The 26,652-nt window shown below is 41.9% G+C and overlaps 1 protein-coding gene across 1 annotated transcript in view; it reads right to left on the bottom strand.

Annotated features, from left to right (window-relative positions):
- Positions 1-309: 309 nt before the first annotated feature.
- The window catches only part of LOC139644379 (VPS10 domain-containing receptor SorCS1-like), a 78,319-nt gene continuing 51,976 nt past the window's right edge, over positions 310-26,652 (bottom strand). The window contains 23 exon segments of the mRNA XM_071519746.1: positions 310-420; positions 950-1,107; positions 1,792-1,897; positions 2,374-2,473; positions 4,339-4,473; positions 6,382-6,494; positions 6,758-6,881; positions 7,974-8,107; positions 8,846-9,032; positions 9,526-9,697; positions 10,596-10,709; positions 12,609-12,742; positions 14,363-14,480; positions 15,929-16,036; positions 16,410-16,501; positions 17,234-17,310; positions 19,586-19,688; positions 20,700-20,773; positions 20,776-20,845; positions 22,389-22,568; positions 24,771-24,860; positions 25,061-25,179; positions 26,237-26,301. Of these exon segments, the coding sequence (XP_071375847.1) occupies positions 377-420; positions 950-1,107; positions 1,792-1,897; positions 2,374-2,473; positions 4,339-4,473; positions 6,382-6,494; positions 6,758-6,881; positions 7,974-8,107; positions 8,846-9,032; positions 9,526-9,697; positions 10,596-10,709; positions 12,609-12,742; positions 14,363-14,480; positions 15,929-16,036; positions 16,410-16,501; positions 17,234-17,310; positions 19,586-19,688; positions 20,700-20,773; positions 20,776-20,845; positions 22,389-22,568; positions 24,771-24,860; positions 25,061-25,179; positions 26,237-26,301 (2,617 nt within the window). The 3' untranslated portion in view covers positions 310-376.

Below are 26,652 nucleotides of genomic sequence, written 5' to 3' on the forward strand. Positions count from 1 at the left end.
TGTACTAATACATGCATCTGCATTCATGATTTAGCAATGTAAATTTTGACATTGAACAGAGAACAGAATTATAACTTAATTTCCCTCTGTAGTTTCCATCTTTAGCCGTTTACATAAAAATGTGCAAGGGACTTTATAATTCCAAGTCCATGAAACAACAGATGCTGCAACAAACCAGACCCAGTTAGTGTGTTAGGTCATGGAAACAACTAATGGACAAACAAGCATGCACAGGCAAATATATAATCAAGATATTTCAACTGATAAAAGGGGGATAGCATCCAGGAGAACACTGAGTTACACTTATTACCGGGAAGCAATAATAATATAGCAATAATAATGTAGTTTTCAAAATACCCATCATACTCATTTTGCTTTAGCCATCGCTCAACCCATGATTGGACTGAACCCATTTAACTTCTGAGGAACACAGAATGAGAAACACAGGATGAGCGTCATGAAGCAACCAGTACATGACAACAATGGTATGAAACAGGACAAGCAATGGAGCAAAAATAAAATGCCAGCCACTGATGAAAGTCATATTTACTAGGGATGGGACGATATATCAGAATTCAATATATCTCAATCCAAAAATGTGACAATGCATATTGTGGGGCAGAAAAATGAATTGCGATATTAGCTACATTTTAGTAATAACAAATAAGATGGCTTGCTCATTATAATTTCACAAGCTCTCCATTGAAATTATATTATTTGCACTTTGTAATGACATTTTTAAATTGTTGTTTACATTCTAGCAAGACAATGCCATCGCTAGAAAGATTTGTGTCCAATTCTGCACAGTCATTCTTTGTCATCATTGAACTTTTATGTATTACAGTGTATTGTGGTTGTATCGAATCGTGAATCCAACATCATGTATAGAATCGTATTGTGAGATAAGCATATCCTCCCCTAACATTTACTGATCAAAGTGAATATTTACCGATGGGCCGTGAGTTAAACTCTGTGTCCAGAATCTCCAAAGAAGTCACCATGTCCCGTTGTGGGTTGGGCGTGTTCTCCGCTGGACTTACTGGACTGATCATTTCTTGCTCTTTTTCGTTCTGCATCTGCGCATAGACATTGAGGCCTGGGATCTTCCTTGAGGAAAGATTTACAATGAGGCAAGGGATAAAGATAACAGCCTAACTGAAAAAAGAGAGCAAGGACGCAGCCTGAGGCCCAGAGGATTGATATGTTACGTATAACCATCCAATTATTTTTCAACTGGAACCAGGCAATAAACCTTGTTTACTTAATTACTTTGTTTCTATGCATTTTGACAACATTTGCGAGCATATCTGCATGTAAATGAGCATTTGTACAGCTCTGGAAAACAATAAGGTCTGTAAGTTTGAAGCTTTATTATCCCTCTGCTTGTCTATAGATCTTGATGACCCTTAGTGCCCTTTTCTCTTGGAACTGCACCTTGGTGAGGAGAAATAATTTAGCATTTCAGAAAGGTCAACTGCCCAGGTTCAAAGGGCTTAATATTGATAGCGACTGAAAGTTGACTGACATTTCTTTTGCAAAGAACGACCCGACAACAGAATTTCAACACGGTTCTTGCAGAAGTGTTAGGAAAAGCCAATTCTCCATTGAGCGGCTGTGGCTCTAGGTGGAGATGTTTGACAGACAGCGATCAACCCTTTCTGTAGCCTTGCTGGCAGCTTTGTTTACTGAGCTGTCAGCACTGCTCCCACATGGTTAGACACGTTTCCCAACCTTCATAAAAGGTACAGTATGATGGCTATATACACACTTGACACGCCATAAACACTTTACCTTTTGAATTTGTAGATGACAAATACAGCTAAACCCACAACCACTACTGATAGCAGCATTAGCATGGCGGAGCCACTGTGGTTCTCGCTGGTGTCCACAAGGGGCGCTGCAGAGACAGGGAGACAAGAGTCACAAAGCATAAATTAACCAAAACCTGTATTTCCACCCAGCTAAATCATGCATTGAGCGGTCAACAAGAAAATTGACGCCTATGTAAAAAAAGTATATGAATTAATTTAATACAGTAGTATTGACTTCTCTTACTCTTTATCTTATAAGCCCCCTAGGACAGTAGCAGCATCCCCAATAGGAAGAGGCACACATACTTGTAACGATGCTCACTCTCTGAATGTCTCTGTGTAGCTACATGGTGGGAGCCAATCACACACAGGGTTGGGGTCGTTAGTTGACGGGGCAACAAAAATAAAAAACACCTGACTATCCACTGTATCTAAGGTCTCTCCATAGCCTTCTAACTTTGTGCATGCTTAATGTTACATCGCACTTAGGAAGTATATAGTCCCTCCTAGTCAGCTCTTAACATACACAGGCAGCTGTATTTGTAGAGGCGTTGGGCTTTACCTGCTGATAGGTGTGCTGCGTACACTGTGACTTGGACCCCAGGCCGCAAAGTGAACTGGACCAGGTTTTGATTCAAGGCACTGAGCAAAACCTCAGAGAGCTGTTGGGGCAGAGAGGAAAGAGCTTTTAATAATATCATACCCTACTGCACAAAAACAGAATGTAACTGCACACTAAGGTCAGTGTCAACATCATCAAACCTCTCCTTGCTTTTGACTCAACGTGTTTGCCAACTTTGTATTGACACACTGACATTTCAAAGCAAATTTGTTTGCAGTCCTGATCAATTTTTGCAGGTAATCATCCATTTTTTTTTTATGTCAAACTGAAAAATAATTGAGTCCAAACATCCCCTGCCCTTGATGGCACTTCCTAGTGTGTTCTTGATTAAACGCATGCTTAATCAGTTTCTGAGTGATTGCCACAGTAAGCAGCCGTGACCTGAAGAGACCTCAGTTGATGCTGTGACTCCACCAACAACCCTGTCTGAGGTTATGGGTTTATGTAATGATCTTTGTGCGTGGGACCTTTCCACTGTGATACATTATGCATATGATGAAACCTTGCTTGACCCCTGTTTTTCAGAGTGGCAAGTAACCTTCTGTGCTAAGAACATCCAACTTTGACATAAATCAAACAGTTTACCCTGACCTGAAGGTAAACTATAGAAAGTCCAATCTCATTCAGTCATAATCTGTTTCCCCACATTGATGGTCTTATTCAGGTCATTATAAATCTTTGCCCCGAGGCCCTAATCCTGATACTGAATCTTAAAATGAGATATGGTTTCTTTTTACATGATATTAGGATATCACAAAGCATATCGTTTTTTTTTTCTCTCCATCTAATCTGCATCCTTGAAACAAGCAGAAATAGAGTTGCATACAGAAGAGATAAAGAGACACGGGCTAAACAAATTCCTCCATTTTCTCTCTCCAGATCTCATTTTTTTTTCTATGCAGAGGCTTCATTTATCTTATCTGCCTCATTTGCCAAATTAATTGTGATATGACTAATTTCTGTAGTCCTTCATCCTCCCTTTATATTTCTTAGCAGTTTAAATTTAGACTATGCTATGAATAATTGCGTTTTCCCACTGTGTACCAGGGTCAGTAAATCTATTATACATTCTAATAAGCAGTCCACGCACTACACTTTCAAGATGCCAACCTTGAATGAAGATTTATTGCCGGCTTGTATAGGAGAGGATCTTTCCAAGCGATCAACCAGGTGTGAGAACGGTGGGAAAGGGAGATCAAATTGATTTCCCTCCCAGTTCCCTTTTCTACACGTGCCTGTGGAATGCTTCCCGCGGAGAGCAGATCTTACATTATTATCAGTCATTATCTATTATGCGAGGCTCGGAGCTAATTCAGTCCGTCTTGATACGCCCGTGATTAAGTGGACAGATCAGCCATGACAATCTCTTTGTCTGGCTTTTTAGGCTCCTCTGAGACTCAGGCCGCACACCCTCACACCCACAGGATGTGACTTGAGGGAGTTTGAAAGTCATTCCCCTTGATGACTTGTGAATACTTGTCAGGCTTATTGATGAGTCTATTGTAGAGATTCCTCAGGCGTGTGCTAGAATTAGACTCATGTAAAAATGCTGGACATGCTTCGGTGGACCAACATTGACATCTGCTGGAGGAAAGAGGAACTCAAGCCTGGGAATTATTTTAAGGGGAGCAATTACTGGACATGCCACACCTAGGAAAAAACCACAAAACAGAGTCACCCGTAACACGCAAAACAACAAAATGAAATGATCTTCCGACGCTTCACACCTGCACAAAGCTTGAAACAACATCGAGCGCGGCTCTTATGGTGGCATCAGAGCGAGAATAACGAGGTGACATCTATCCACCCACATAAATACTGTCGAGGTGCTGGAAAAAAGGCACGGCTTTGTTGTGCACATGCGGCAGCAGACGCGGCAGCAGATGCTGTCTGCACTGTTCTCACCTGATCTAAATGAGCAGCGCTCTTCTCTGGTTTCCCCTCAGTTAACTGTTTGTCTGGCAGGAGGAAAAACTCCGCTGCTGTGGGTAACCCAGGCAGGACAGTGACCAGGAGCTGCTCCTCTCGCATGCCTGTGGCCTAGAGGGGAACAAGAGGAAGAGGAGAGAGGAGGGAGGAAGAAAGAGTTCAGTTTCGCTCAACTGACAAAATCAAATATCACAATATTTTAGACCGTATACCTCAATATCAATTATGTGACGATATTTTAGGCATGAGTATTCATGCTTTACACACAAATCAATTTTAAGAATTACTAATGATCATTAGTAATCAGTAATGTGTAATCAGTAATAAGTAATGTGGATATGATGAGCAGGTAAAGCCAATCATTGTTCATTTTACTCAGCCAGAACAGGCTGATAAGTTCAGAAAATTGTATCACTTTAAGACCAGGAAGAAGTAACATTTAAGTTATTTCTCAATATTATGATCCCAGATGATATCTGTAGTCTCATATCACGATATTGATTATACGCTATATCGCCCAGTCCCAACTGTATGTGTGAATGTGTCACTTGTCCTGACACTTTGTAAAAGCACAGCGTTTCCTCTGTAATTGTATGCAGCTGTAGCACTTGGATATTTCTAGTTTTGTCCCATATCTGTCGCTTATGTTATGTTTCAAGTTGAGCTTTTAGTGCTAAAAATTTTTTTTTAATCATAATAAAACCATCACTTCTAAAACATTTGGACTACATTTATTTTAGTTTTAGATTATAGTTATAAGACAAAATTAGAATGCTGATTTTAATTGCACATTTTCTCTGGTGGTCATGTCCCTGCTGTGGTGGCACCGCTGCTAAATGAATTCAGAGGAAACACTGTAACGCCATCATGTAACTGGATTTGGAATACATGCATATAGCTATCCCACTCTGTCCTCTTGGGATGTACAACATCAAGATCTAAGGCTGCTACAAATGGAGAGCCTGTGATTTAGTTAACCTTTTAACGGATGCTTCCAAGGGCCTCTGGTTCTTGTTCCATATTTGCTGTATATTGATTTTATTCATGAGTGTTTTAAACTAACATGCCACCTTTTGATCTGAAACTTTTCGTGTGCTGCTGCCTGGCCGGGGTCGTCATGAAAAAGTGATGTCAATAACAAATAACAAAATGGGCATGCTGACATTCACTGGAGACTGAAGAGTTCAGTATAAATGGGCATGCTGACATTCACTGGAGACTGAAGAGTTCAGTATATTTTTGGCATCATTTATGATTTTGAGAGATCAAAAAGTTGAAAATATGATAAACAAAGTTGAAAAGTAGAAAATATGATGTATCCTTGCAATTGGATGTGAGGGTTCAACATAAAAATGAGTGCAGGCGATATACTGGGAATTATATATTTGACAATGTGTGTGCACCTGTTCCTCTGCAAATAAACCAAACACAAATATAAAATGTATTGAAGTAAATCATCATTTCAGAAACGGTATCACATTGAAGCAACAAAGCTGGCATCAGTCTAAATTTCAAAGCAAGGCTTAGATTACTTCTTCATGGTATTCAGAAAGTTTCATTCTGGGGAATCTATAAAAAAGGAAGTTAATGTGTAAATCTAAACCTGACATGTCATGTGTGGGTTTGAAGCGCGTCTTACACTGACAGGTCACAAACTCTGAACTTTATGCTTCCCTTCAGGTCAGTACAGTAAACACATCAAGCATATACTGAGATTTATTCTTCTGTGCAGCTCTACATCCACAACCTTGTTACCGCTGAACAAATATGGCCCTGAACTCATAGACTGGGTGGGAGCCACTGCAATCAGAATGTTCTTGGACTCTTTTTTTTCTCTTCCTCTCCTTCCCTCGCCTTGTCATTTATCATCATAAAAGTCAAGATTCATGTCTCAAAGCACCGAGGGTCACGCTCCATTCAAGACTCTCAGAGGTCCAGTCAACCGCCAACAGTATTTACCGGGCGGGGTAAAGGAACGGTGCTGCTGGATGTTCCATGAAAGACCTGAGAGCGAGTTACCTGGATCAGGGAGTTCTTGATGACTCGGCTCACGTCCAGCCTCCATTCTGCCACATCGGGGTTGTGGTCGTCCAGATTTGATGAAAAGGCGAGCAGATGAGATCTGAAATATTCTGAAAAAAGAAAGAAAAGCTAAATGACATAATTTTATTTTTCTGTCATTAAATGCAGCCTTTTGATTCAGCTCATGTGGGCTGAAATCTACCCAGCCTTATAGCACTGACTTTAATAAAAAAAAAAAAAAGATATATATATATATATATATATATAAACATATATATATAAATCTCATTAAATGGATCCTAGTGACATATCTTGTCAGTGTGTTTACAGAGCTATAAAATCCCAGCGGAGGGGAGTCGCAGAGTTGGCTCACCATGGACAGCGATGGTTTTTCTGTCCTGCAGAATCGTGTTCCCTGCAGACACCTGCACAGTGACTGTATTGATGCCTTCCCGGGAGAACGTACACGCCACACTTCCCTCCAGGGTGATTACCGGCTGGGGGGGGACATACAAGGTGAGGGGGGTGGGGGGGTGGGGGGGGGGGCAGAGAGAGAGAGGGAGAGAGAGAGAGAGAGAGGGATGGAGGGAAGGTGAGGGAGAGGGACAGAGAGAGGAGGTTCCCGAGAGAGATCCTTATCAACGCCTGGTTAACATCTCACACTGCTGCTGTTATTTACACTACAGAGGTGTCAGCCTGCTGGCACACACACACACACACACACACACACACACACACACACACACACAGAGCTTTGCAACGATCTCAGCTGTGCTGCATACAGTATAAGGTCCAGGGAGAGTTCCCTATGTGACACCAGCAGCTCCTTCCTGTCATTATTCAAGTCTCCATTTGTTCTTCAAATAACTATGAGATGCTAATACTGCCTTGATTTATCACCACTAACTGGCTGTCCTCTTGGCAGGCCTCTGTTGCTGCTGAACAAACACATTCACCGCAATTATGAAGACAGACACTGTTAAAACACCGAGGCTGTAGCGTTCCTACATGCAGCACTTCTAGTATACAGCACATCTGATGGCCCAGTGGGAATAGAGATAAGCATTGGGATTCACTCTGTAACTCAGGGTTGCATGCCAACTCCCATACTACCGAGACACACAGTTTCAGTGTTTCAAACCCCTGTTCCAGCATCTTATATCTGTAAAATACTATCTTGCCGAAGGAAAATGACAGTTTACACTATTGTTTCAGTGCGAATTTGAGAGGTGGGGATCTTTCACCCTAAGTGAACATTAACGTGTGTGGGATTGATCGGCTGGTTCAGACTTCAGCTGGAGGAGTTTAGAGTAAGAATTAAAGGTTGATACACTTCAGTAGCTATCAGTAACCCAATCAGTAGACTACACATTTGTGTATCTGATAAGTCAGCATGCTCTGCAAGTTTTATCAAATTACAGCAGTTTCACAAGGTCGCAATTTTTGCAACCCTGCTGCACAAAGATAGTTAAACAAAATCATGATTCTCACGCTGGAGAGCAGAGGAGTCAGCAACCTAGTTAATTACAAAGCAGCAAAGCCATAGCAGAAGCAGAAGTGGGAAAGAAGTGGGAAAGTCTCGAATTTACCTCCGTGTTATTTCCGATCCACCAGATGTAGGTGACCGTTCCCACTTGGCTGGGCCACAGCACAGCAGTCAGGTTCACTTCCTTATTCCTCACCGCCACAAAGGGAGCCGAGAGATGGATATACTCCAGCTGACCTACTCAGGCACACAAATACATCACAGAGTGAACTCGATGCACCGCGCTACTCTGTGCAAAAGAAAAAAAAAAAAAGAAACAACAACTTTACCGTTTCACTGCAAATGCAAAAAGGAGGAGAGTGGGTGTATGGGTGGGGATGAGGGGGGGGATGAGTTTGGTTCAGAATTCCCTCCTGCGCTGGGACCGTTGGCTGCCATCTGTGTGTTATTTTTCATCCGTGGCACTCCTGAGCCCGCGGTGGCTCTATTTGTACGGCTGGCACACAGGATTGACAGATTGGAGGGGGCTCGGCGCTCCCTGATCAATAAGTCAGCTCCGTTACATCTGTCACCCCCCGAATACACCGGGGGTGGTCAGCCCTGTCACGTAGAAGACAGCAGTGACTTCCGTGGGTTGAGCGGCTATGAAGGGTAAGCTGACTTGAGTGGAATCGTAATGGGATTTGTTCCATCTCGGTTGTTTGTTTGGTTATGGGAGAGGAGCATGTTCCATAAACAGATAAAGTACAGGATGTGGTATGCTGTGTGTACAGGTTGACAGCCGCAATTTCTGTGACTGTGATAAAGAGCGAACAGCACTGGAAGAGCCTCATGCGTGAGTAAAAGAATGGGAGAAACTGATATCCGAATGCACACACACACAGATATGCACACGTGTACACACACACACACACACACAGATGCTTATACATATGCATACATACACACATCTTCCAAGACCAAACAGTATCTCACATGTTACGTGCAGGTAGAGCACGGTGCTCTCTGAGCCCAGGCTGTTCTCCCCTGTGGCCGTCACCCGGTAGATCCCCACCGCCTTGTAGACGTGTTTGATCCCGTCCTCGATGGAGCTGACGTTGGAGTAGGTGAGAGCGTGGCCGTCGCCGAAGTCCAGCGTGATGCTCGTCCTCACCCCGTCGCCCTGCGCAGGAGAGAGGGCTTCAGGAAAGCTCACAGAACATTGTTTTGTTGTAGTTTACCAGCAGAGAATATATTCTTCTTGGAGAGAGATGTGTGATGGCAAGGGGAGATAGAGGCAATCAAAACCCTATGTAGCTCAGTGACATATGTAGCATGACATTGCCATTGTTAGGGCTTCAGTTATCACTAAAGTCATCCATGCTAAAACGGTATGCACTCTTAAATGTGTCAAATATACCAAATGGCATATACTGTATAGTAAAATACTTATTCATGTTGTTATATTTTACAATAAGTACAAAGGAATGATAACAACTGTTTCAAAAACGCTCAGTTCTAGACTCTTTTTAAAAAAATATTTAAATCTAAATCATTTTATCAGTTAAAGTAATGTAAAACAATGCCTTGTTACTTCTATTTTTAGTTAACGTTCATGAATATTGACAGTCCATGGGGCTTAATTGTCAAGGAGCATCCCCGCAAAATGGTCTCACCTCCTCCAGAAAGACGAGGAAGGTGACATTGGTGCCTAGCGTGGCTGTGAGCGTGCCCTCGCTGGTGACCAGGTGGAGACCTTTGGGTGCCTGGATGGGACACTGCTGCCTCCTGGCTGTGTACTCCGCAATCACTCCAGCTGTGCAGTTATTAGATACCACTTTCCTGTAGCTGGGGGTGGAAAAACGCAGTTATGCATAATTGTGCATAGATATGCAAGCAGAGAAAAACATTCCCTTGCACAAATACAAGAACACAGACTATCAGAGTCATCCTGACTTAAAAGTTACTAATGATTATAATTCCTGGGTCAAATACAGTCATTTTTTATATTTATTTTATCCTGTTTTGAGTAGAAGATGGGGTGGGTCTGCCACACAGGGTAATGCAGATAACTGCGAAAATGTTAATACTATTTGAAAGTCGATTTTGTTGTGAAATTGACAACCTATCTAACATTGCCCTAATGCAGGAAGCCCACTTGTAAACAAATGCTAAATGTAAAAAAAGTGTCTTTTTCGTGTGTAATCAATGTATGTAAGCAGGAATATAAACAAGGTGCTTTTTGGTATCTAAAACGTCAGAAGAGTTTGTGAAATGTGACTGAAAGAGTGCACAGTATGGCGAGGCTATTCCAGAGATTATAAAAAGATATGTAGCTTGTAGCTATTTTGATTTGCACACACTTGGACTGACTTCTCTTCACTTTGACATAAAACAAATATAGATTTTTTCTTGTCCTGCCTATACAACAGTGCCTTGATTTCTGAAAACACACTGTTAGTGTACAGGTACAGTGATTTTCTTTTCTACCTTTTTCAAATACTTAACATTGTGTGCAAATGCTGACCCAGATCTAGTTATTACCTGCGGTTTACACTTTGTTGGTTCATGATTGTTTTAAAAGTTGAAAGACCAAATTATCCTCAGCCCGTCCTTGTTTTCTGTAGGACACTAATTAATGTACCCTGAACTATTCAACTCAAATATACAATTCAATTTACCCAATGCCTACAAGTCAGTATTAAGGTTGTGTGCCAATTGTAGTCTATTCTAGTCCTGTGCGTACCCAGTGCTGTTGAGGAAAGTCATCCCTGTGGTGCAACTCCTGGACATTGATGAAGGATGGAACCAAAAGGCGGGGGTGCACTTGCCATCGGATCGCCTCTCATAGCCATAATCACTGTAATGATCCGAACAGACCGAGAGAAACGGTTATCCAAGTCAAGCAGCACAGAGGAAACTCTGAGAGACGAGACAAATGCAAACAGACAATATTCCTGAGGCTCGATTTGAAGAGTTGAATTCCAAAATGAGACATCCACAATTTGAAAAGTGTTACTCTTAGATTGACTGATAGCACAAACCTGAAACGAATTAAGGTGATTTCCAAAGGATTATAGGTAATAAAAGTTTATTGGTTGTAAAAGTGAGAACCCTTGCTCTATATTTTAGAAATATTGGATAATGAATTTCCGGTAATGACTTCAAATTGTACATACATAATTTTGAAAATGAATATTTGAGCTTGTGGAATGGCTGTAGAATGGTGTTACTGTAACTTCACAATAGTGACAGCAACTGCACTGTGCCTTTTTAGTGCATTTTAAATACAACCCACAAGTTGTTTGTCCTACAAATTATTAAGGCAATGCAGCACTGTGTCCCCAAAATGATAGGAACAAATTGCCCCAATTAGTGCTACATACACAGATGCAAAAGTGTTGTGATTGTTAATGAAAGCTATTAGGCCTGGTGATTTATGGTTTTGATGGTGCTCATTCCAAGTACTGCCTCACTCAAGGGGCCCACAGATTTGGGAATAAGGCAGGGGGGAAAAAAGCTACATTAATACTGCTGATAATTCAAAGAAAACAGGTTGCAAGGATGTGGCAAAACATTCTTTGCAAGTGCATCTTTAATGAAAAGAGCCACAGGCAGCAGCTACAAAAGCAGCTGTGAAGTATGATGATTTCTCTGATCACAGCGTCCTTCAAGTGGAGATGGATGGCATATATTCAAACAAAATCAATGGAATACTGCGGTAATGTGTATACAGACATAGACACACACACATACATGCTCATTCACAATGCAGAGATACACACTTGCACACACACACACACACACTTGTGCTTGGACACACAAACACCCACACACAGCTTGGAGTTGAGCAGTTGACTGGTTTCCATTTAGCAGGGGCAGCCTCCAAGAGAATCTGCCACAGCTCCTCTACAATTATAATCTGGAGGACCTTATCCATGACGGTGATCTCTTATCTTTTCATCCCTCACTTAGACCCAGTTTCCTTAAACCCCGGTACATGTTGCAGATGTATTGCCAGAATTGATACGGCTTAGGCCTGCCACCAAAGAAATAACAACAATGTTCTTGGGTATAACAAGGGTTTTGCTATTTGTTGTCTGGCAGTGTCTTTTTTGTTATCTGGCTGAGTAATTCTCCGAAATTGCAGCCACTTTCACAATTTCCCCAGCCAACTAAATATTTCAAATATAAAAGAATCTCCAAATGATGGCTGGTTATATGACAAACTTTCCTCCCACCAAAATGTACTAACATTTGGCACTGTGCAACGACTAAGATTAAGATGAATTCTGCTATTCACTGTGTTTAAAGATGTAAGAATTATCCCATTTCTTCCTTGGGTAACAGATTTTTAAAGCTCTTATTTAACCTCTTGCATATATACAACCTTGTACTAGAGGTTAGAGATATAAGAATTACATATCTCTAAACACATGTTATGTTACATATGTTCTATTGACTGCTGAGCAGCTTGAATGCAGCAGGCATTCAGTGCTTTGCTCAAAGGCACTTCAACCATCATTTCTGAGGGAGGGAGAGTGTTTCCCCCTCTCTTCCTGAAACCAAACTTTTACCAGCCAGTCTTGAGATTCAAACCCCCAACCTTCTGATCCAAAGTGTGTATAGACAGATCATCTAACTACCTACTACCAGAGGAGATGCCAGTATACTGTATACAGGATTAATTGGGACAGCAATAGACTGAGTGCAGTATTCTGTAGTTTGTTAGAGAAAAATGCTCATAATGTGAACTCACCATTCAAAGTCAGACTCCGTGCAGTCGCAGGGGCCCGATGTCATTGAGACAGAGTACATCTTTCCCATAACGCACCTGGCTGTGGGCTTCAGCTTCCGGTAGATTCTTTTCACTCCCATGAGGCACGGCTCACCCTGTAGACCGGATTTCAAAAGAGAATTGAGAGGAAAGTAATACAGAGAGAATAAAAAAAGGAGCTGCTTTTGTAACACTAGCCGCCATAAATAATTTACATGGTGCAACGAACCATGTGTGCATCATACTGTGTATGAAAAGCGCCGGTGCCTCGCTTAACTTTGGCTCGTTCTGCATTCCTGTTCAGCGAATGTTTGCGGGCTCTTGCTGTGTGGTGTGCTAAACTTAACTGCTGTATCGCAAGTCTTACACTGGAGAATGTGCTGCTTGGCTTCTTTTTCAGAGATAGGAGGGAGATTTTTTTTATTTTTTTTCCTTGTTGCGATACACAGGATTGAGCCGAACGAATAAGAAGGATCTTGAGTTGCAAAGCTGCCAGCACCCAATCCATTTTTAGCAATGCATCTACGTGTGGGAAGTGAATATAAAATCAGTTGGAATACAAAAACGATGAGAAGATAACACAAGCCTGTTTCACTGGATTCTCTCTCCTCGACTGCTTCACTGTTTTCACATATTACAAGGGCATTCTTTGTCTGTGCAATAGGTGTCAGTAGTGAGATGCTTAAAAACCTGGCTGTGTCTACTGCAGCTGGATAGAATACCCAAGTCCTGAAAATGTCTCTAATGTTGAATGAATTGTCTTAAAACACAAACATCGTCCCTCTCCTTTGGGCCGGTGACCGATTTGTTCTCGGGGCTGGCTGGGGTCTACCCCTCTGCTCAGGGACGTTACTCCTGTAATTGGCTTGGACTGTTGTCCTCTTCCACTACTATATGTTTTGATCATCAGCCTTCCCTGAGCATATGGGTGTTTAAACCAATTACAGAACTGGGCGCTGAATAAAGGAACACTCTAAGTCTATTTCTTGGCTTTAGGCCTGACCAGGTTGAAGGGTTTGGGGAAGGTTTAATGTATGCAGGGGTGGATTCACTCGGAGCATCAGCGGGAATTAGTGGAGAATATGCATAAGTGCTTTGGGAGCCGAGAGACGGCCAGCCTTAGTCCACTCACTACAGCGCCTGGCTAAAAGCAGAGGGGGTAAGCCAGTGATCAAACATTACCCCGGCGATGAAGCCTGGCATTTGATCAAGGGGTCCTACTCCAGATAACCTCTCTATCAACTGAACTTTAAGAGACAGTGCTTTGGACGAGAAGAGTTTAACAGAATTTAAAGACCGGGCTTTAGATGATCTAATTTTCCATGAAAGAATTGACATCTTCTTTTGAAATAATAGCTCATTAAGTCAAAACTTTAATCCTCTTTAGGGCTTTTGTTTATGCAGCAGAACGGAGAGGCCACAGGCAAAGACTGCTGACTGTAAAAAAAAAACAGCCAAATAGACTATTGTCAGACTTTGGCACCAATGTGCATCTTGAAACACAAATACAAAAATCTATTGAAAATATATCCAAACTTGTATTCATGGGAAAGTGGTCAATGATATCACAATTACCAAAAAAAACACCTTACTTGTTGAAATATTGCAACAAAGTATGCTTGAATCTAGTATGAGGATATATTTTTCAGTTCGTGCCTCAGGTCTAGATTTTCCCACCACCTGGGAAAAAATTGTTTGTGGGATGAACACGTCTATTCTTCTGGCACGGATCGTACCTGGTTGTGTAGGTGCCATGTCTGATAATCCGCCTCCGTACACCTCCTGTTGAAGATGGACCTGAAGTCTATCTTCACCAGCTGCCACTCGGAGCGATGACTGACATGGCCGAATATCCTGGAAAATAGCCAAGCGTGCTGCCTTGTCAGGTACGCACATAACATGCTGCAGATAATGATCAAGCAAGCATACTGTAGGGAGCCGAATCGGCGGTAAAGATAGAAACTGAATGCCCCAAACTTCAACGCACTTCTGGTAGTTGTTGTTGTCTATAGCAAGTTTGAAGTGATACTGACAATGTGCCTCTGCCTTGTTATTGAAAAGCACCACAATGCTCTCCAAGTTTCTCTTCTGAAAGCTAATCAGAATGAATACCAATATTTTTGCTATGGTCAAAAAAGAAACAGAATCCAAGGTTATGAGACTAACCAGATAAATATTCCATCTCGAGCTAAATTGAGTGGGCGTGTTCCTCTGCACTGACCCCCTCACCATTCATACCACAACAAATTTATCACAATCAATCTGTCAATTAGCTCTTGAGGCACCCGACCATGACAGGCATTTACTGTAAAAATGAGTACAAATTGATAAGAAAACAGTGCATGATGGTCTTATGAGAACTAATGGCGTGTCTGGGGCTCCATCCTCAAGAACTGCCTATTCTCAGTAAAAACCTCCCAACATTTTCGTAACACTGCCCCATCCTCCCATCCTCCAAACCCCCCCCCCCCCCCCCCCCGACCACCGCCACCACCGCCACTTGCCGTCTCTTCTACTTCAGAGATTTGCAGCAGATCGGAGGGAGCAAGTAATTTCTCCCTTCCTCTTCTCCTATTCTCTTCTCTCTCTCTCATTGCTGTCTCTCCAGCTGTGCCCTATCATTCTCCCGGAGTGCTGACTACAAAGGCGACTGTCAGTCTGTCATTTATGGCAGGTGTCATGAAACATTGATGTAATGGCTGTGGAAATCCTTTGGTAACATATCCCGAAGTTCTAAATATCTGCTGCAATAAGGGAATAATGCTGTGTCATACCATATGCATGCACTCGAGCTCTGGGCTATTCTAATAATAAATGTGAAAGAACACAAAAGGGAACTTCATAAATTCTGAGGACACACAGAAAGATAGTCACTGCTCTTCCCACTTTTTAATGCTGTTAAAACTTTTTGAGCCCAACTTTCTTCTCTTTTTTTTTCTAGGCGTTATTTTTTTTTGATCATTTTGATCATTTTCCCTCATGTTCTTCAAATGGACAGTTATGCTGTCGCTGGCTGCCAAAGCATTGATCTTCTGTGATCATAATCTGGAGACAGCCAGTTTTGATGTTGGGTAGACCTTGAGAGAATTTTTTTTTATTCATGAAAGGAAAACAGGCAGTCAGGAATGCTGAATCTAGCAAGCTTAGATATAGATGCACAGGGCATAGGCTTGGGTAAAGGCAGAGGCAGAGTATATGCACACACACACAATATGCACACATACACACAGACTCTTTGTTTTAATTTTGATACATGCAATTTGATTGATTGATTATTGTCTTGGCAAATCTTCGTCACTCACGTCATGATGAGAGTCTCTTCCCCAGGCTCTCCAAGCACCCCGTCCACAAACAGAGGCGAGTTGGTGAAGCTGTACTTGTTCCACTGCCGACCTTCGTCAAAGCTTAACCTGGGAACAAAAACAAACAGTACACAAGGGACCGGCGCTAATCCCCCCAAGTGTGTACACAAGCTAATGACCCTGAGAGTTGTCTAACAACTTTATTTCATATTCCGCGCAGAGCTGCGACTGCTGATGCTCGCTGAACTCTGAACAGAGAGGGCCAGACTAATTCCGAATTCAAACACGGAAAAGGTGAAATTGAATGACAATTGTCAAAGAAGAATATTCCACGGCTGGTGGGTTCTTCAAACCAGAATAATATCGTCCCTGGTTCCAAGACATACTAATTTGCCTTTGTTTGACTAGTGTGAGACTTGGAGCTTCCTCCGAGGGAATTAGTCATGCTGTGACAAATGGCGTCTCAGTCATAATGACTCACCATAGGTGTCGGATGGGAAGCGGAGTGTGTCTTATTGCAACTAAGGCTCCTCCTTGGTCGAGGTACAGCACAGCATACTCCTCATCGAAGATCTGCAAGGAGAAGAGAGAGAACAGTCAGCGATGGGAGGCTTGTTATCTTTCATACCACCTCCCCTCCCACACACACACATATTCACATGTGTACACACACCCACACAAGTATTCCACTTACAAACACACACACACCTGAAATGAGTAACAGTATAGTTCAAGCAAGGTGATAATAGGCCTATATCAGAATGTCTCTCCCCCAACAAAAAAGATAAACACACACACACACACACACACACACACGGTTAGACCTTGCCACATCAGTTTCCGAATAATTATTTTTCATTGCCGTCCTTAATTAGAAACAAGCCCTATAAATTTAAAACGCCGGCATCAAATGAGGAGAGGGCCACCCACCAGCATTGTACGCAGTGACTGAAACAAATTACTCCTCAGATCTCATTTGATTATCGTCCTCCAAAACACTGGCCAGTGTATGAGGATTAAAAGGCTGTGATAAAATCAGGACGATGATGAAGAAGAGGAGGAGTGAGGGATGACACCCTCAGCGGGTGGATGATGGGTCAATTGGTCTATAGTGCCTCCTATGGCTAGAGACCATGTTTTAGTTTATTTGAAAGGGGGGAAAAATCAATTGGACACATGAGCAAATATGTGGTCAGGCTGGATCCAGGCTGCTGATGATATTAATATCATAACATTACATCATCTATCGATGTGTACATGTGTGTGTATATTCAAAAGGAAGCATTTCCAATTTCCAACTCTCACCTGTCTCCATGTGTTGCCCGCATCCGAGGTGATAAACACACTGACGTTGGTGGTGGTCAGCTCTGAGCCAATGGAGCCTATTAATATAATAGATGGAAGAAGAAGAAATGTTTAAGGTGAGAAGTCAGAGGGTGAAACAGCCAGTAATCTAAATCCACACTACAAGGCATACTTACTAGTCTATACAATGCCATTTTAAACCTCCAGTCCAGTCCAGAATTGATATAGCCATAAATATTTTAGATACAGGACCACCTCTGCTAATTTTAGAGTTTTGCATTTGGAAAAAGCACCGGTCAATTTTACTTACAGTGTTTACAAACAATTGGCAAGTGTTTTACACCTCCATGCTTAGCGATTGCATACTGTCCAAATCCAAAGCTCCGTCAATTTGAAAGTGAAGAAATGGCAGCAACCCAATGAATCCAAAACATAAACAAAGCCACTAGCCGGGCAGCAGTGATTCAGCAGAGGGCCCCAAACTGCAGCTGCAGACCGGGGCTTTAATTACAACGCTGACTACATCGGATCTACGCCAGTCGCCCCCACGCTAAAAAATTATCCAATAAATACAGATTTCTGCATTCATCTTGCTGCAGCACTGACCATATTAAGACTTGAGCTTTCCTAATGGTGTGCAGAATGCTGTAATTGCTTCCACTTAGCCTGTAATTGGCGCCAGGTGGTTAAACATGAGGCTGGAACGCAAGTGTTTCAGAGGTACGGTTGTGCCCTACAGTAGTCTAAACCTCTCCCACAGGCTCGGTTAGCTTTTCACTCCCGACATTTAAGATTAGGCGCTTTTGTCAATTAGGAGGTTAAGTCACTGTTAAGATTGAGAGGTGAAATCAAAGTCATACGCCTACTACAGAATAACTACAGACAGATTTCGTCAACCACATTTCCTTCCGCCATGGAGAAAGTCCAGTAATACTGTAGCTCCTGCGTTGTCAGGACACGATTGGTGGAAAGTGTTGAATATCCACAGAGATCAAGCAAAAGTAGGTCATATGTTTTGCTTCCGCATCCCTGAAACCTGTTTCATCTTTGTGATACAAAGGTCCAGACACCCGTGCTGGCAGCGTACGTTTTGGCCTTCTCCCGGCTCCTGAGGCATGTGCTGATGTGTTATTGACAATAGCAGTCCATGAGGGAGCAAATATCACTGAGGTGTGAAGTCACCTGGGGGAGCTGGTGATCTCATATTCCACCATTTCTTTGTTTTTACTCCACATCGAGTCAATGAGTACCTTCGCTTCCCCTCCTGTGCGCTCGGGAACGGCGGCTTGCCATAAGGGCTAAACCATGATGATCATGGTTTTTAGGTACTGTGGGCTGGATTTCTGTGATGTGATTTGCCCTTGTTCAAATGTGAGATGACACATGCATGTCGTCGGGGGCCTGTGGGAAGCATACACTGGTGTCGAACCGGGACAATTGCAAAAAGAAAGAAAGAGCAAGAAAACAAAAATTCCCATAGTCTCTGTGCTGTTGGATATGACGCAGTGTTGAGAGCTGCAGTGCCACATTGCTAACACCACTGCTCTGAAATGATGGGTGCCAAGATTTTCAACTGACGATTTTAACTGAAAGAGGCAAAGTGATCTCTCTTGGCTTTGTCTACGTAAGTGATTTCTGTGGTCTTTGTCTCTTTGAGTTAGCATAACACTCTGCATGAAAACTAATGTGTCCTTGGATGGAGAGGAGAAACTTCAAAGAAAAGAGAATAAACTCCGTGGACGTTGTGGCTCCACTTCACAATCCTTAAGTATGGCCATTCTCATTTACATCAGTGATTTACTCTCAGTTGTATGGCCAATACAGAGCTGGGGAAAACAATATTTCAGGATTGCTTTGCTTATCTCCATTGTCTCTTCTGACAAATGAAATTTAAGCAAACCCTAAATATACAATCTGGAATTTATTTGACCATCTCAAATTCAGTTATATTCACCACAATTGTCTTGAGTAGTTTGACTTATGTAAAGCTTTTTGCAACTTTTGTAACTCATCTTAACTCTAAATGCAAGTCTGTTTTAATCTAGTGCTTTCAAATGGCACAAGTGTAAACAAACCTTTTACAGCCTCAAAATACATGTAAAATACCTGGTTAGCTGTCAGCCAAAAACTTCAGACAGTTAATTTCAGTGAGAAAAATACAATCAATACAATCAATCTATAAAAAAAACCGAAAACAAAACAAAACAGTAGTGGGACAACAGGTTTTCAACATGGGACAACATACTGTCATTATGGGTACTTTTCCTGTTAGGAGTTTTAAATCCCTTAATTTACCCATGATGTCAAAAAAAAAAGAAAATGTCCTTTTTACAGAGCGCCCACTTCACTCACCTGAAGCCACAATGATCCCAGGTGCTGAGTCCTTGCTGGCTATGTTTCCAGATGTGTAGGGGTTGGCAGACACATGGAGATGGAGATGTAATGAACAGTATGGCTGCGGAGAAGAAAAAAACAAACAACCAAACAGACATACCAGAATCAAAAACTCAGTTACACAACAGTATTACCAAAACCCTCATAAGAAGATTCAGAACAAATTGGTTGTTGCTACGACTTGGACGCACAACAACCCGCCCCCCCCCCCCCCCCCCCCAATCATAAGTTTTATCACAAACACCATTTCCCCATTGGCTGGTCTCACCATTAATTTTGATTGGGATAACCTTTACCGACACAATTCTCATTACGACCCAGCAAAATGCCAGTGGTGCGAGCCATGTTGTGACGGGCTGTTTAGAGGTTTATTAAAACTCTGACATTTCCTGACAAATGACTGTATAATATGGGAGGAAGGCAAGGCATGCCACAGAATCGCTAATTAGTTTATCAAAAAGGGTGATTATTTTTGTATATAAAGTAACGTTAAGAGAAGATGTGCTAATGCGCCTTCTGCGCTGTCAAGGTGCTAATGTATGCAGCAATGACACAAACCATAAAATCTAAGCCAGCAGTTTTTCTGTTACTGTATCATAGTCCAACTACTCTTGCATTTCAGTACATGTCAGCAGAGGGATTGATTGAACTAGCTGTGCTTCATCAACAAACACTTCATCTGCAGTTAAGAATATAGCTAGATTCTCAAATTTAAAACAAAGGATTGCAAGATTTCCAACTTTCAGTCTAGATTCGACTACAGTATGAGAATCACTCAACTTGTTGGGGAAAAAGAGACAAGACAAAAAAAAAGTGTCTGCCTTTCTGTCTGACACCTCTTTCTCTCTGTGTTTCTTAAATGGGAGGTCAGCTTATTGGACTGAATCAAAACGGCTGACCTTTTAGCTCAACAGCCTCAGAGCACTCAGCTTTGACGGGCGCTGCTCTTTCAGAGCTCAGCCCTCATCGCTGCTGGGATCAGTCAACTTCTGTCAAGGCCTCTCTTTGATGGGAACACACACATATAAAAACATGTATGAATACACGCACACACACACATTTGGACACTTACTAGCACACAGTGGATGCTGTTGCCCCTCAGGTCTTTGCTTGGGGCCTGCAGTAACCTCCAGTCTCTCCCTCTGTGTAGGTGATGTAGGTCTTCACTTGGTTATCCGTCTTTTTGTTGGCTAGGAACATCCCTTTTATCCCCGCTACCTAGAAAATGGGAAAGAATATTGCTGTCAGCCTCAAATGAAAACAGATGTGGACTTTACAAGTGATATTAAGCATTTCCATATCTTTGCACCGGCGTAGAAGGGATTTCACAAAACGCATGCAATACACCGCAATGCAAATCCCATGCCCTATGGCAACAGAAACACCCATGCCTGCTTACTACTTCTGTATTCCCAGCAAAACTCAATACAGCTACATACACTGAGTGGGAAATGATTGATTGTCTGGGGACTTGCAAGTAATCAATGCGTGTCTTAAATGAAACTGACTCGTTCTTGGAGGCCCCAAGAAATAGCTTAGGGATACTGAATTGAGTCAATGACAGTCGCATCAGGCAAGTGAAACCCCGCTTCAATAATTGACAGATACTTCAATCTCACTTGGGGCAGAGATTTAGCATATGCTACGTTTCGGGTGGCGACCCCAATCAAGCCAGTGGATTTGATTCTATCGCCGGGGGCACAGGAACGGGCGGTATCATCAGCAGCTTAATTATTTGATTCAGATATATAGTTCTATCCTACGCTGGATGCTGGTATTTCCTTAAAATCATGTCCTGCATCCAGAGCCGGAGCCCCAAAAATACCTCTTAACACTGATTCTTTTGTATCAGATGCATTTTGTGAGCTAATATCTGCACTTATTCATCAAAGAAAGAAAATAATCTCACCCCCCCAAAAAATCCATATCCCTGGCACAGTCCTCCGTTGCCTTTGTTGATGTCAGCACTTTGAAGCTGCTTCATATTCACACAATGTTCTCAGCAAACCGTAGGCCTACAGCAGCAGGCTTTGTTTCCAAAATGACAAAACCTCCCAGCTCTAAAATATTGATCAGTGTTTATAATAAACTTGTGTGCTGGGCACTCATCAATCGGGCCTTTATTTGATGCTGTTATCAAAGAAATTTGCCAAAATGGGAACTGCAGACTTGAAAGTAAAATATATTTGCCTCGTGTACAGCATACCGATTCAACCCAAATGCTACCATGGACCACCTACAAAACTCACATAGGCGTGAAAAGTATTAGGGGAGAGAGAGAGAGAGAGAGAGAGAGAGAGAGAGGGAGAGAGATAGAGAGAGAGAGAGGGAGCGAGAACCTCTGTTTCAGCACTTACATAGGTTTGATAGATAGATAGAAAGATAGCTAGATAGATAGATACTTTTTTTTTAGAACTTTAGAAAAGTCTTACATTTTTTAAAGAAAAATGATTTTGTTAAAAAAAATTGATGTCAGTGTGTAGGATTTACTGAGTTTGAGTATGATGAAAGGTTTTCACCAATATTGTACTTGACTCATGGACCAAAGATTAACTGCAGCTCTAACACACATTATTTAGAAATCCATTTTGGACTCAACCATTTTGGGCATAAACTAGATAGATAGATAGATAGATAGATAGATAGATGGATAGATGGATAGATGGATAGATAGTATACTGGGCAATCAAAATATATTAAGGAACATAGATGATATTTTGGCCAAGTCAGATACACACATTGCATCAACATGTTTGTTTACCTCGTACAGGTCGACCATGACGTTGCCCTCTGGTCCCATGCTGCTGACCACGTTCTCCAGGGCCAGAGTGTAGTAAACCCCGGCCGTCTCCGACACGTACAGGTTGTAGGTTTCATTCTGGTTCCACTCCTGGACTGCAGCCACCACGCGGTTTTCATCTGTACTGATCACATGCAGATCCTGGGACAGACGCAACGACAGCCGGGAACTTCTCTCAGTTACAGCAGCAGGTAAATGGAACTCAATACCCATATCATACCAGACAATACATACGATTTTGTATTTTTAAAGCAACACTTAAAACATGGCTCAAGACAAATCAATCATGTGATTACTGATCTCCACCTCTGCATGGAATCAACTGTTTTACAACATGGAATGTGTGTCATGTGTATTTTGATACACAAGATGATATTAGACAAGCCCCGACTCTGACCACCTTTAAGTCAAAGCTAAAAACTTTCTTATTTTACACTGCCTACTCTACTCTACCCTGTAATGGCTAAAAACTTATCTTTTCAGCTTAGCTTTTAAATAACCTTAATTTTAACTGTTTCTGTTCAGGATCCCAACAGAGCTGACACGGGCAAGTATGAATTTTCATTCGTCTTGTCCAAGTAATGCTTACTTGCGCATGAGTGAACACTATATGTGGGGGGGACAGAGCTTTACCCTGTATGATTCTCATCCATCTGTGGATGGTGAGGTTTTTGACCAAGAGGAGAATCTACGATTCTCGTCCGCCTTAGGCAGTGAGATCTGACGTAAATATCAGATCAAGAGTAGAATCAGGAAGGACAGGGGAAAAGAAAATTAAAGAAAAACATATGGGTTCACTCACAATGTGCATCTAAAAGTGGGAGTATTTGTTGTGTTCTTTTATCTTTCTATTTCATTTGATTTGAACTGCACTAGTTTACTTTTTAAGTCTTTTATCTTTTGTATCTCTTGTCTGTACTTTTGCACTTTTTAATTGTAAATCTTTTACCTTTACTGTATTTTTATCACTCTGTAAAGCACTTTGAATTGCCCCAGTGTATGAAATGTGCTATACAAATAAAGCTGCCTTGCCTTGCCTTGCCTTTGTATGAAGCTGTCCAACGTGATGTATTGATGATAAGTTTGTTACTTGTATTGTTTTAATGTTTTTCTGCCCAGGGACCACATATGTGAATTAGCTATCTAGCTAACTCTGGCACAAGCTTCCTCTTACATAAACTAAACAGCAGTATGGGATTACAGTGGAAGTTCAGATGACTTAATGCATCTCCAAATGTTTCATTTCAAAATGTGATATCCACTATTTGAATAAAAAGTGATTCTTGGTATGAAAGTGAAGTACACTACTATAGCAACATTTTAGAAGATAGTGTGATTTTGTAACACACCCCCCACCTCTAAAAAATAAAATTAAAATAAAATACATACAAAATAAATAAATAAATACTTAGTGCTTCAGAATGGACCCTTCAGTATATAGTATGTTTTTATTAATATTTGATTGATTACTTAATATGTCCCATTGATTGTACCCCTTTTGAATATTAATACTCTCTTAACAATTTTGAAATGTTTACTTTAATTCTAACATTAATTAATTAATTTATTCTAAAAATAATTAAATAAATCAGTGCCTAACCTCCTGCCTAATTTGCTTTTAAATACAACTGACATTTATAAAAGCTTTGATTTTCTCCTTACAATCAAGGGACATGAATTCGTAAGTCTCAATAGGAGATGTGCAATCTTTTAGACTGTATACTATTCTTACATTCCTGCTGGGCTCAATCATATTCAATAATCAGAATCACTACATCTTCCGCATTCACATATTTTGGCTAAGAGGATACTGCAATTATTAACGCCATGTCAAGCTTATTGGGCAGAGATTATGCAGCAGAGGCCGTGCTGGTTGGTTGTGAGTTTCATCTACCTCTCGCTGTGCCAATAACACCTTGGAGTGAGCCGAGAGCGACTGGGGCGCCCAGGGCTTGATTGAATAAAACATGTTTAATTGTCAATGGGGATGTGACGAGGGAGGCCATGTGCACACAGAGCTGCGTGGAATAACAATTCCAGAAACACTGAGAGTTACTTTTGGCCTTGATTCACTCATAAATAACAAAGAGAGCGTCAAGCAGAGCCAGCTGCGAAGTGTTGCAACTTGAGCCCATGTTCTGACTGAGCTGGAAGATTATTGTTCTGTGCCTTTGAATGCAGAAACATTTCCACAGACTGGTGCAAGAATACTGCCCAAATCTGAAATTTGACAGAATGCACATCACTTAATTGCTGATGTATTACCTGTGAATTTGAGGAAGCTATCATCAAGATCGTCCTGAGCATATTAATTTTTTGGCCATCATGTGGGATATTGGTTACCTTGGGCAAGGTGTACTTTGGCAGCTTCATGGGTGTAAAGACATCTCTTTTGGCAGACACATAGTAGATTGGCCGCCCCCCGGTTGACACCTTAAGGTGAAGAAACCATTGGATGAAAACATTTTAGACATAAAAAACAGAGGAAGCATTTTTCACACAACAGGGACATTTTAAGCTGCATTATAGCACGTCTCAAAGAACGACCTAGTGATATTTCTATTAAAATCCTCACACATCCTGTCTCTTACATTGGTCTAATGTTGTTCTGACCAAACTGGGCAATTACCTACCTGGACAAACACATACTCATCTTGCACCACCAGGGAATTGGGGTCAATGTAGCCGGGGAATGGCTTGCCCTTGTTGGCGTCGGTGCAGTTCTGCAGCTTGCAGGTGACATACAGCGCCTCTGCTTCCACGTGTACACACACACACACACACACACACACACACACACACACACACACACGCACACACACGTCAAGCCATGGCATCAACGATGGTATTAGCCAATGAAGAAAGGCAGCCTTCACCCAGAGCAAAGCAGCCTCTATCGGCTTCTTACATTACTAGTGTCAATAAAGTGGCCCTGGTAAGAGAGGAGGTGGGCGGAGGTGGAAGACAGAGACCAGAGAGGCCAATTGCTTTCTTTGCCTTCAATCGCAGTGCGGGGAGCGAGCCTGTCCCCACGTGTTAGCCTCTGCCAACTACGTGTCTGCTTCTTCCACATGCACATGATCAATAGTGATAGTCTCAAAGAGGGGAGGCCGGCTACGTGACGGCGACATCTGACACGGCTGATGCTAGATGTGTGTGTGAGGGTGTGTGTGTGTGTGTATGTATGTATGGAGGGTGATTTCTATTACGTTGGCCTCAAGAGTGTGTTCCGCTACAGCCAAATAGGTGACATGAATGCTTTGAAGGCGACATTAAGTGAATGGGGAAATACACTATGGCTTTAGTGTGGAAATATTTTTGTCCCAGTAGCATTTTATTATGCAGATTGGCAGTATTTGACAACTTGAGATGAATATTTGAAAAAGTCAGTTTTTAAATGGGGGAATTTGGGGAAAAAAGCCTTAGTTGAAATGTGAAAATTGACTTTTTCTGAAGGATTCTTATATTGAGTTCTGTAAGTATATCCAGTCAAATATATCAACTCAGCCAGCAAAACCCAAAGTGTCCCAGCGTTCATTGTCATTCAGGAGGATGAGTGATATTTCTCTATACCTACGAGAGCGCCACTGGGCTAAATCACTCGCTTTTAAAAGCATTCTAATATATGCATTACTTTTCTCTCCATTGTCATTGTGTGTCCCTGGACTTGGGCATTTCCACTGTCCCTTTGCATTACCCCTCAGCGGCGTTGCCCACACAACTCCCCAACTCCACTTTAACACAACGCTCACGATACAGTACAAAGCCACCGGAGAACGGAGCGGTGAACTCGGAATTCAATTACTCACGTCCTTCAGAGATGCTGGTTTCCAGGTGAATTAAGCCCGGTTCTTTGTCCAAACCCATTTTCGACCTGTAAAAGAGACAAATGTGTTTCAGGAACATCACCATCGGTCTTTTGGCTGGGGGCAGATGCCACCCACTGTAGCTGTCGTCTGACCTGTGAGATTGCTTGCTGCTTCGGCGCCAGACAAATTCATAACTGCACAGAGGTAATAACAAGTGCTACGACAATTCTGGTAAACGTCAACATCGGACACCGTGTCTTTGTCTTCACTGTAGATTACGGTTTTAAGTGCAAGGAAAAAAGACCTCTGTTCTACTCTGTGATCTAAATGTTCAGAGCCCCCAAAACGTCCTTTTTTCCCCCAGAAAGATTGAGGAAGACGTTTCCTGACATCATTAGGAGAGGGAAAGCCATTGA

This window comes from Centroberyx affinis, unplaced genomic scaffold (assembly GCF_046629955.1).
Source record: "Centroberyx affinis isolate AG114_WGS23_722 - 3 ecotype Tasmania unplaced genomic scaffold, CSIRO-AGI_Caff_v1 ptg000730l_1, whole genome shotgun sequence".
NCBI classification, from domain to species: Eukaryota; Metazoa; Chordata; class Actinopteri; order Beryciformes; family Berycidae; genus Centroberyx; species Centroberyx affinis.